This window comes from Mixophyes fleayi, chromosome 2 (genome assembly GCF_038048845.1).
Source record: "Mixophyes fleayi isolate aMixFle1 chromosome 2, aMixFle1.hap1, whole genome shotgun sequence".
NCBI classification, from domain to species: domain Eukaryota; kingdom Metazoa; phylum Chordata; class Amphibia; order Anura; family Limnodynastidae; genus Mixophyes; species Mixophyes fleayi.
The window spans coordinates 357,422,989-357,435,484 of NC_134403.1; the positions used below are offsets into that span (position 1 = coordinate 357,422,989).

Here is a 12,496-nt window from a genome sequence, read left to right on the forward strand (position 1 = left end):
GCCAGTCTCAGCCATTAAGGAAATGTTGCTGGAGATCTGTTGCACAGGTGTGAAAGGAAAGGCTGCAGTTGATTGCACAATCGCTGTGCTCATTGCCTTGCATGAAGAGTGAGGTATGGGTAACTAATGCACAGTATAAGAGTGGAGACGGGCTGGGACTTGTAGTTCCACAAAAGCTAGAATGACGAGGATTGCCTAACCTTGATCTGTAAATTGCATCTGTGTTTAATTATATAAACTGCATAATACTTGCCAGTAAAGTCGTAACTTTTTAACAAATTAATCTTGGCTTGCAGTAAATAGGTGGTGTGTTAAATGTAAAACAAGGGAAACATTTGGTGTAACTAACTGTGGAGAGTGTTTGGAAAGTCAGTAAGTGGACTGTGGAATGTAGAGCAGTCTCAGGTGGAACATGTTCCCCACTCCCGTCTTTCATCATATGATCTGGTGTCTTCATAGATTTCTGACTCATGACAAATGTACATTAAAACATGAAGTGTAAATTAGAGAGACCCTGTGCACACCACTGCTTTCAGAGTTTGGATTAAGTACCTGAAAGTTCATTAATTAACCAAGTAAGACAGTGATGGGCAGCCTGATGCACTTCACCCGCTATATGGGCGTCCCTCTAACCTTCAAAAGTTCCTCACATTTCCCTTAATCCCTGTAATAAGATAAAACAATACGTTTAATCATAGAGACACCTGTCTGTAATAACATTATAATGAAGCGTTACAAGCTATAACAAACAAATGTGACCGTTAAGCAGGAAGGAGCTGGGGGCCGCAGGGGAAGGCCCAGAGGGCCACCCGTTGCCCGTCACTGAAGTATGGGCTCATGTACACACGCGTGATTTGCTCCACTATTGATCTGCATTAAACCCTGCTATACAGGGACGCTGGTCCAAGACGGCAATCCATGTACAGTAGGTGTTACACGTTAGAATAGTAACGGACATTGGAGGCCAATAGAGCATAATGAGCCCTTACACGTGTGGATCTGGAAGTAAATCATGGCTATATTACCTTCCCCTATGCACTCAGGAAGGCCCACGAGCAGGAGAAACAATGGCAGGACCGCGTGAAGCAGGAGGAGCCCGCACGGCACAAACTACTGCAAGATGAGGAGAAGCAGAAAGGAGAAGAACCTGTAAAGAAGCCGGAGGAGGAACAGAAGCCGGAGATCCTGGAAAAACCCAGCAAACCTTTCCAGCAGCCTCCCGAGCCGTTGAAGCCTGGAGGACGGGCGCCATGGACAGGTACAGGGGGGTGGGCTTGTGGGCATCTCTTACAATGTTCTGTAGTGTGAGACGTGAGCTGATGACTGTGTTGGTATGGATGCAGCTTTATCACAGTATTACTGCTCAGCCCAGGCATTATGCTGTCCTGTGGGGAATACAGTAGGAGGCTTTCTTTTGTTTTCCCCCAAAAAGATTACTGTAAGCGGTTATTTGCTTCCCAACTAAATGCACAAAAGAACAGCCCCTGAGAATCTTCCTCCCTCTTAAAGAGGAACGTGCTATGTTAGTGGTAAGACAGGTGCCACAATACACAATGTGGATGTTAGCGAGTCAGACAGATTACATGTTATATAACTGAAGTACCACGTATGGGCCACGTCTGACCAGTGTGCAGCCTGCATTACATAGCTCTGAATTACATTGAATGCCTTTTTGTGTTCTTTTAGTCTTTTCAGAAAAAGGACCACTAACGATCTCTCAGGGGGATGTGAAGGTGGTGTATTACCGGGCCCTCTATCCTTTCGATGCAAGAAGTCATGATGAGATCACTATCCAGCCTGGGGATATTATCATGGTGAGAATGGAGGCGAACAATATGGAATTATCTGCAGAAATAGCGGATAGGAAGCGGGCAGTAGCGGAAATGGTGGACAGGAAACTGAACCGTTCCTAGGATAGCTCAGGTCAAGAGCTGCCGTTACACCGTGCAACCAGGCTGGTACTGAAGCCCAGAAATTGATGGATTTAGCCTTTTAATAGATGTACCTTATTGGTATATTGCTATGGTTACATCACTTATATAATGTCAGTAACTGTATAAAACAGATGGACAGACATTTTTGTTACATTCATTTTCTTCATGTGTATTTCATATGACTTTCAGTTTGCCATCTGAGCAATCAAACATATATGCAGTGTTCATTCTTAGCCGCACTTTACACTGCAGGTGTAGTTTTAGGATCATGGAAAGTCTCTTCTCTTTTCCCCAGAGTCTAAACTGCTGCTGAGATTACAAAGTTCAAATAGTTCAAAGTCGCTTCAGTTGTTTATTTTCAGATCTCTCAGGTCACGCCCTTGTGTTTGAATCCACCAATCTTTAATAAGTATGTCTCTTACCGAGGAGACTGCAAGCCACTAACTCGGACCCAAGAAGCTTTGCGCTGTCCCTCTGACTCTTCCCCTTTTCAGAGCGGCAGATGGAGAACCTTTCATCTAAGAAATTGGGGTTTGTTTTTTTTTAAAAAAAAATGCCAGCTCTCTGCAAAGGGAAGGAACAGTTTAATAGACGTATGAACGATTCACATACTGAATATGAATTTATCATTGTATAATATTGGGTTTAACAGCTTTATCAATGTCTTTAAAATGTTTATGCTTTCTTGCTTCTCTTCTGTGTTTTCCTCTCGCTCAGTGTGTTTACCAATTTAGTCATTTCACCGGAGACACATATTAAAGCCATCTTATACAGGTTGTATAGTAGAATGTTGTATACTTCACACAGGATTGGATCCAGCTCTACAGATTTGTTACGTGCTTCGGTGTATGTAGCGGTGAGCTGGCAGAACATTCACACAGACGTTTTCCAAAGTAATTGTACCGTGAGCTCATTTCTCTCTCTATCCACAGGTGGATGAGAGCCAAACGGGGGAGCCTGGGTGGCTTGGGGGTGAACTGAAAGGGAAAACGGGCTGGTTTCCTGCCAATTACGCCGAGCGACTGCCTGAGAGCGAGTTTCCAAGTACAGCAAAACCAGTAGAAGACACTACAGCCAAAACCACTGTCCACGTGACACCGTCCACAGCCACATCGGTAGCTTTTACTGACTCCTCTACAAATGCCAACAACTGGGCAGACTTCAGTTCAACGTAAGTACTCAGATGCTCCAGCATCGTCCAAAGCTCTTTACAATCAGACTGGTATTCAGGGGCATCGGCTCTTGCACCGGGAAATTGACAATTCTTTGTTGTACAAATGCTCATACCAGATCCATGTCAGACAGGTCCTCTATTTTAACATCAGGAAAACTTGCAGTGATACCTGTTCACCCCTGTTGAGGGGGGGAATTCCAAACTATTATATACAAATATAATCTCTTCCAACACTCTGTCTGAAATCTATCAGGGGTGGTTGGTTATATAACCCTAACCCTAACCCAAACCCAGTCCTCAGGGCTCCCCAACAGTGCATGTTTTCCATATCTCCTTGCTGGAGCACAGGTGTATTCATTACTGAGTGACACATTGTAACAGATCCACAGGTGGTCCTAATTATGTCACATGTGATCCAGAAAACCTGCACTGTTGGGGAGCCCTGAGGACTGGGTTTGGGAAACCCTGCACTAGAGAATGTAAGAAAAGTGGTGGTCAAGCTATTGGTTTCTCCTTCAATGCAAATTGAACTATGTTTTGTGGTGTGTGTTTTTTTTTTTTTTTGTTTTTTTTAACCTTTCCTTGGACCAACCAGGATTGTGAGGAAGAAGGGATAAACTTGGTGGATCTTTTTTTTTTTTTTTTTTTTTTTTTTTTTTTCATTCTACACAACTGTCTCCATAGCAACCAATCGGAGATTTGCATTCATTTTATAACTTACACTATAGGCTGTTTGCCATGGTAACTTTACTTTGCACTTTTGTTCTTAGTAAATAGTCCCCTTCATGTCACGGAGTCCAACATTGAAGTACATTTTGTTGCTAGGTCTTCATCACCATCATCAACATTTATTTATATAGCGCCACTGATTCCGCAGCGCTGTACAGAGAACTCATTCACATCAATCCCTGCCCCATTGGAGCTTACAGTCTAAATTCCTTAACACACACACACAAACGGGTCAATTTTGATAGCAGCCAATTAACCTACCAGTATGTTTTTGGAGTGTGGGAGGAAACCGGAGCACCCGGAGGAAACCCATGCAAACACGGGGAGAACATACAAACTCCACACAGATAGGGGCCATGGTCGGGAATTGAGCTCATGACCCCTCTGCTTTTTTAAAGTTTTATTTTTACTGCTGTCTTTGGAGGATGTAATTATTATATTCTTCAGACATTTAGCTCGGAAACCAATGCTGTTACATAATACGATGACAAAATCTACAGGCTTATTCTGCTGGTTATTTTGGGGATTTTTTTTTTTTTTCTAACCGTAAGGGGCATATTCAATTGGCGGAAACGCCAAAAATTTCGCGCTCCGTGCACTGTTACCATTATTACGGTAATAGTGTGCGTAAAAACAGTTATTACGGTAGTTTTCTCGCTGGATTTCAGCTTGCAGCTCCCTGAGCGTAATAACGGTAATAGTTTTAACGCCGCGGGGATAGTCAACAATTGAATATGCCCCTTAGACTGTCCGGCATATGTGAAAGTACAGATATTCCTTTCCATGACATTTTTTAAAGTGTGGAGGTCACCTAGACACACTCTCAGTTTTGGGCTGGACCTCAGTTCATGAGAATACAGCCTATCAAGTCACTCTGAATCGGTGACCTCACCGAAGGAAAGACATGGATGGTATGCGGGTGATAAGTGCACTTTAATTCCTGTGAATGTGAAAATGTTTGCTTGCGTTCATTGTGTGTTCTTTTGTTTATGTAAGGTATATGACTTTCCTCTATATCCATTAGGTGGCCAACGAATAACAACGAGAAGGCAGAAAATGATAACTGGGAGACATGGGCCGCTCAGCCTTCGCTGTCTGTGCCCAGTGCTGGCCAGCTCCGGCAGCGTTCTGCCTTTACCCCAGCTACCGTAACGGGCTCTTCTCCTTCCCCCGTACTAGGGCAGGTATGCCACTGCTCCATAAACTACAGAAGCGCATTCATTCCACCTACCTATGTACCATGAATCTAGTCACTTGGAATAGTTATCATATACCAGATTGATAAAATGTTCTTTTAAAGCCACATTTCTCGCGTTTTTTACCAGTTCCTAGTAAATTGGCTCAAAATCCGCAAAATGGTGCATGTGATGAATCAACATTAAACCTTTAATTTTACACCTTTTCAATAATTGGGGCCTATTTGTTAACTGGGTGAGATGTTCACAACTGCGCTTTAAGCCATTGCGAAAATGTATGCCTGTGTCTGGTTGCTATGGGTTACAGCACATGTGCACATAGCGCCAGGTTGTTAAATTGGCCAATAGAGTTCTTCTTCTTTTCTTTGTTTTATTTGTAGCACATTTTTTGCTAGATGCATTTGTTCTATTTAAAGGGTGAAAAAGTAGAAGGCCTTCAAGCACAAGCCTTGTATCCTTGGAGGGCCAAGAAGGACAACCACCTAAACTTCAATAAAAGTGACATCATCACCGTTTTGGAGCAGCAGGATATGTGGTGGTTCGGTGAGGTCCAGGGACACAAGGGCTGGTTCCCCAAATCATATGTGAAGCTCATTTCAGGTCCTCTAAGGAAGTCCACGAGGTTCGTATGACACATGTTAAGGCTTTATATCTAGTTAATGTTTGGAATTTAGTTACAAAAATGATTAAGCTTAAGGGTAAGCCAAGCTCTTTACAGCCAAGCGGCAGCCATATAATCAGCTGCTGGCGACACAAGTACTAGGGAGAGAGTGTGTACCATAAATATATGTTCTACCTGGGCATTTCGTCACCTGAATCACGTGGTGTTAACTTTTTACCTCCACATTTTCTTGTGACACATTGCACTACAGTGAGATCACAATGTAAGCGTTAGTACAAGTCTAAGTGGTAGGGCTGAACGTATTTATTTTAAAATGTATTTCACCATTTTCTAAGCATTTCGATGTTCTGTTAAATGAAGGCTGAACAAACGTAGGCCTGTGGGAAAGGGATACGGGCCTCTTTATTTGCTGTTGAACACCAGCTGTATTTACTCTGGAGGATTACAACATGTGTTGAATAGTATTCTACCCCCCAACCACAATATGCTGTGTTACATTGTAAGTGGAATGCTGTTTCCAGTGGTTTCCAGACGTACCGGTAAGAATAATGTGGTGGCATTTTATTAACTCTGGTCACCAGTAATATTGCCTCGCAGCATTTCCTAGACTGGAGCCGTTATGTTTTCTTTCTTTCATTGGGGTACGTCATGTGTGACCAAAGACGCACATAGTGCTCAAATATGGTTAAAACCACAAGCACAAGAGTGGCTGTGAGGGTTTTGTAAGGTGCACTGTCCTTTACTTGTCCCTGGCCCATTGCAGAATATTAAACCAAGGGTTTAGAATCTGGGAAAAAGATCACCTCTGCCGTTGCACTTGAAGACAAAATATAGGCATGTCTTAAGTATAAATTCTTTCTAATATTTGTAGAGGGGAGTGTGTGTTTTGTTTTGCTTTGGCCTCACTGTCTGCACTACATGATGTGTTACGTGGCTATACATGAAGCTGGATCACAGATTTTGTGTAAATGTGTTCCTGGGGGGAATTTGTTTTTTACCTGTTTTTAGACCATGTCCATTTGAGAGTGTGCAAAAAAATGTGGTAGGAAGAAGTCCCTTGTAAAGGAAAACCAGTGCTAGCAATCGGCTCACTAGCATGGGAATACAGAGTGATAAATAGCTTAAATGGTCTTATTTTAGCAATTTCTTAGAAGTACCTGACAATCCACAAGCACAAATGACTTGTGCTGCCCATAGGCAAATACTGATAAAGGGAATAGGCTCTGATCTTGGCTTGATTCTGCCTGTAGAAAGACACTCATGTGTCTGATATTTAATAGTGTTTTTGCATATATTGTCATTTCGTTGCTGCTGATGGTCTTGGTTTACGTTGTGCAGTCAGCTGTTTGATGTCTTGTCTCATCTCATCTCTAACTTCTCTTATTACCACAGCATTGATTCAACATCTTCAGAAAGCCCGGCTAGCTTAAAGAGAATCTCATCACCAGCATTCAAACCTGCCGTCCCAGGAGAAGGTAAGGCCAGGCTAGACGATCACTGATACGTTTCTATACACCGTCCCATCTCTCCACAGCGAGAGGTGAAGCCGGTCTGTCTCTTCCACACTGTGACGTTACTCCCTTTCCTTCCCAACTTCAACGTTACCTGCAATATATTAATAGAACAGCCACCTCCACTAATGTTGAACATGTGTTCCACATGGAGGAACCCAGTGGTGAAATGTAGATATTAAGAGGTTCCTTGGCGTTTGGCTGGGGAGCAGAATACATCTGTGCTATCTACTGGCCCGCATGACAGGGGCCCCATTATAACCTGAGCCGGCACTGGAAAATAACTGGGGATTAGCTTCATCTAGAGCAAGCTTCTGTACAGCCAACTGTGGGCAACTTGTCTGTTCAAATCAAATCCTATTGTATAAAATCCAAAATGTGTAACTCTCCGGTTATCCTGGTCTGCTGTAACTGGCATGATAGATGCACCCTGGAGCTGTGTGAATGTTAAGGCTGACAAACTGCACAATAGTAATCTCGTGTGACCCGCAATGTTATGTTTACACATCATTAATGCTGTCTGTAAGTCAACTCTATGTGCTGTATAATCACTAACAAGATGCTTGTTTGCAGAATACATAGCAATGTACACATATGAGAGCAATGAACAAGGCGACCTGACCTTCCAGCAAGGCGATATGATTGTAGTCATTAAAAAAGATGGAGACTGGTGGACGGGGACAGTAGCAGATAAAACTGGAGTCTTCCCCTCCAACTATGTCAGACTCAAAGATTCAGAGGTAAAACAACAAAATTCTCCATAGTTTCTGTACATTGTAATGTAAGGAAACGGGAATATAATTTCATTATAAGTAAAAAGTTTATGGATGACATCTCTGTACCAGTCCTCCGATATCTCCAACATAGCTGACGGGTGTGTATCCTTCTGTCCGACCTCTGCCACTATTATCCTCTCTCCCCCCTCGTTCAAACCTCTCCTTACTCTTATTTATATAAACTATTATAAATATTTATAACACTGCCCCTTATAGAGCCTTAGCAGAATATCCCTACAATAAAATGTATTTGTTTTATTATAACACCCTCTTTATGACGCCACCCTTGCTGCAATGTCTTCAGTATCCTCTTTTCAAAGTTTTTGGAATAAAGAGAGCATTATATTTAAAGTGACCCTGTCACGTGCACATTAAACAGATACCTGAATAGGCAACATGCAATTAAACAATATTTCTGCCCATATCTAAACATTTTGTGTTGAGTGGAGGAATTAAATGAGTGAATATAAAATAAAACTATTTCCTGTAGTTTGCGGGATTCACTGTAATAGTCCAATGCCACCTTCCATTCGGTCTGTTTGAAACAGGCTGAGCATTGTATTTAGGGGCTAGAAAATAGACTGTGTGAGAAACTGCAGCCCCCTACACTGTATGTCCTGATGCATATGTTCATTGAAATGTGGGATTTATTTGCTTTGTTCTTGCAAAGTAAAGTTTTCAAACAGGACCTATCACTCCGTAGCTCTGTCTCATAATTAAAAGAATGTTTTGCCTTTTTTGAATTCTTTAATCCTAATATACAATTGGTTTCTTTGAAGGGATTGGGGACAGCAGGAAAAACAGGAAGCCTTGGAAAGAAACCAGGTGTGTGTATCAGTATTTTTATCTTGAACAGTGACTGATAGATAAATGTACGTTCAGTGTATATCAGGTGTTTTATGCAGTAAAGGGGAATGAATAAGGCTAGAGACTGTTAACTCCCCCTATATTATATTTCTCTTTCATCCTATCTGGGGGACTCTGCTACAATGGGTTGTGGAGGGGAGCGAGGGAGTTGGCACTTAGCTAGTTAACTTGTTTAATGTATAATTGCTGACAGACCCCTCCCCTCTACAATCCCCTGTAGCTCCTCGGTTTAGATTAAGTGCCCACGGAGTTGGGCTTATTTTTTTGTGCTAGTATTTTTTTCATTTGTTTTCACCTTTATTTTACTTTATTTTTTTTAGAGGTATGATTTTCTGTTTATATTGGATCGAAGGAATGTGTTCTACACATAGAGAACACACTCCTATGGACAGCCGCTGTTACACTGACCGTCTCCTGAAAACCGGCGCTGCCTTTACAGGCATAGAGCACTGGTACTCTGAGCGGTGGCGGCCGCCATCTTGCCGGGGCAAACAAAGTTCCCTCTTCAGAGAACGGACGGGGGAATCTTGGCTTCAGCTGCCGGATCTGTTTCTCTCTGTAGAAGAGTGTTTCTACATGCGGCGCCTGTCACAGTGGATGTTGGCGATTCAAAGGACAGCAGCAGGAAATGCCGGGGGGAGGGGGGTTGAGCTAAATAATATAGAGCTCCCCCACCTATTCCAGATACATGGTTGAACCCATCTGCGCACCGAAGGAAGCCCGGGGAAGCAGACTTCTTAAGCCTGACACTATCTCCAGGGGACACTGCTGACTGACTCCACTCCTGCATAACGTGCTTAGCTTAAAGGCCAAGTACCATTATTTTATACCTTTCTATTCATATTGGATAGAGGGTTATATTGTTATGTGTGACAGTAGTAATATCTTTTTGTATTCTACTTGACCAACTTACATGCTTTTTTATTTGCTGCTTAAAAGATACAGCTTTTACTGTTATAGATTAGTTGCTATACTTATATTTATTCAATCTATATCTTGTCTGACTGTATTTCTACTGCCCTGCTGTGTTTTCCTCTTTATCAATATGTCGGATAAGGGAAAAGCACCTCTTACAAAATATTTCAGTTGTTCAAAATGCATGGTTAAGTTACCTATTGGACAAAAGGACCTGGGGGCACTTTGTACTGAATGTGACGCTGGGTCGCTCATTACGCAGGCCCGGTCCAATGTACTACCACTATCGGAGGAACCGGCATGGGCATCTTCCCTGGAGCAGTCGGTTACATCTCTGGTCCAACTACTTTCTAAGCCTACGGGGTTAACAGCAGTTTCTGCTGTTCTCCCCACCGATTCAGAGCAAATTGCCCTTCCTGTGGCTTTGGGGATGCTAGTGTCCGCAGGGACATCGGAAGTAGCTGGGGCAGGTTCATCATGTCACAAACCCAGGCCTTACCTCTGGAAAACCAGCTTGGTCCTTATCATTGGTCAGAGGCCTGGATAGATCAAGCCGTTTACTAGAGTCTCCAAAATTGGGATTCTCTAGAAATAAGAGTCTTCGGTCTACAAATCCTCTTCTATCCCTTTCTGATTCTGAGGGGTCTTCAGAAGAGGAGAGCGAACCCATTTTTGACTCTGATTCTGCGCAGGTCACGGATCCGGAAGAATTCTCTAAATATCAGGGTATTGACGATCTGGTCTTGGCAGTAAGGCCAGCCTTGAACCTTATAAATTTGGATGAACCAAAATCTTCGGATCAGGGTCTTATCAAAAACATGAGAAGACACGGTATCCATTTTCCACCATCAGTGGAATCAAGAGACATAGCAGAAGCAACTTGGAAACAAGCAGACCGGAAGCTTACGATTCCAAGAAGATTCCTTAACTTGTACCCGCTACAGGAAGAGGACCTGGCCCGCTTGGAACAGATCCCAAAGGTGTACACTACGGTGGCTCGTTTAGCTCGCCACACTACGCTTTCGGTGCCGGGTGCAGCAGCCCTGCAAGATGCCACTGACCGCAAGGTCGAGACTCATTTAAAATCAATCTTTGTAGCGACAGGCGCCTCTTTCAGACCCATGTTTTCATCGGCGTGGGTTGTCAGTGCAATGGAAGCATGGACAGAACAGTTGGCTGAGGGACTGCAGGATTCAGAATTACTTCCCCTTGCCTTGCATCTAAAGGAAGCTTCTGGATACTTATGACGGGGCCCAAAATGCAGCCTCTATTTCCTCTTCTATATACGCTTCCGCGGTGACAGCAAGAAGGACCCTATGGCTGAGGTCCTGGGACGCGGATACAGAGTCTAAAAAATCTCTTGAAGTGTTGCCTTACTCAGGCGCAACTTTGTTTGGCCCTGAATTAGGCAATATGATTTGCCAGGCCACCAGTGGTAAAAGCACCTTTCGCCCAATGAATGTTACCAAGTCTAAGCCGCCCTGTTTTGTCTCCTTTCGGCAGCCCTTTCGGGGGGCCAAGGGCCCTTTGTTAGAGGTCAAACGGCTAGGGGCAGACTGACAGGTAGCAGGGGACTCTATTACAGAGGTCGGTCCTTTTCTTCAAGACGCCAGTCAGCCAAAGTTCCTGAAAAACCGGCATCCTGACTGTTGTTCACCCTTTCTTGCTACAGCAAGAGCGTGTGTGTGTGTGTGGGGGGAATGATTGACCGTCCTCCCAAGACCTTTTGGATTCGCGGGATCATGACGAGAGGGTACATGATAGACCTGTCAGGTCCAGCCCCACATCGCTTCTTTGCAACATCGTTACCCCATGACCCAGAAAGGAGACAGGCGATGCGGCTAAGTGCCGCTTCTCTTCTTTCTGCAGGAGTCACTTGCTCGGTGCTAGACAGACAGAAAAGACAGGGTTTTTATTCAAACTTGTTTTTGGTCACAAAGCCGGATGGATCATTCCGACCCATTTTAAATTTAAAAATGTTAAATCTACACCTAAGGGTGGACAGATTTCGTATGGTGTCCCTCCGATCAGTGATCAACGGACTAGAGGCAAACGAATTTTCAGCATCAATACATATAAAGGACGTGTACCTCCACGTCCCCATTTGGGAGGGACATCAGTCACTTCTCCGATTTACAGTGGGGTTAGCCCACTACCAATTTCCACAGCACCCAGAGTATTCACAAAAATCATGTCCGTGATGGCGGCATGTCTTCGTTCCAGAGGGGTCAAAATAGTACCATATTTAGACGACCGCCTCATCAAGGCCACATCACCGAATTTGTTACAACACCTGATCCTGACCATCGGGATTCTTGAGGATCACTGATGGTTAGTAAACCTAAAGAAATCTCAATTGATTCCCTATCAGCGGATGATCTTCCTGGGCTCCTCATGGACACCAGGGAACAAAAGGTGTTTCTCCCGGAGGAGAAGACCAGGTCGTTACGAGAAGTAACTACACAAGTCTTGGTCACTCACAGTCCAACCGTTCACTTATGCATGCGTCTCCTAAGGAAGATGGTGTCGACCTTCGAGACTATTCCTTACGGTCGTTTACATTCCCGCTAATTCCAGTGGGACCTTTTAACAAAGTGGTCAGGTTCCCATCTGCACTTGGAACGCCAGAAAATCCGCTTGTTCTCCAAGGCGACAGTGTCTCTTCAGTGGTGGTTGTTCCAGGATCACCTGGCAGTAGACAGGTCCTTTGCCCCGTGGTCTTGGATCATAGTGACCACAGACGCCATCCGGAGGAGCTGGGGGGCTGTGGCC

General features: G+C 43.8%; 1 protein-coding gene across 7 annotated transcripts in view; it reads left to right on the forward strand.

Annotated features, from left to right (window-relative positions):
* ITSN1 (intersectin 1) overlaps positions 1-12,496 on the forward strand; it is a 108,272-nt gene that overhangs the window by 58,351 nt on the left and 37,425 nt on the right. For 5 of the 7 annotated variants that reach the window (XM_075197208.1, XM_075197207.1, XM_075197211.1 and 2 more), the window contains 8 exons: positions 1,044-1,258; positions 1,687-1,814; positions 2,867-3,105; positions 4,862-5,021; positions 5,450-5,655; positions 7,048-7,130; positions 7,740-7,906; positions 8,722-8,767. In XM_075197208.1, coding sequence (XP_075053309.1) covers positions 1,044-1,258; positions 1,687-1,814; positions 2,867-3,105; positions 4,862-5,021; positions 5,450-5,655; positions 7,048-7,130; positions 7,740-7,906; positions 8,722-8,767 — 1,244 coding nt within the window. The remainder of the gene's footprint in view (positions 1-1,043; positions 1,259-1,686; positions 1,815-2,866; positions 3,106-4,861; positions 5,022-5,449; positions 5,656-7,047; positions 7,131-7,739; positions 7,907-8,721; positions 8,768-12,496) is intronic. The other 2 variants (XM_075197210.1, XM_075197212.1) reach the window with 1 other exon arrangement.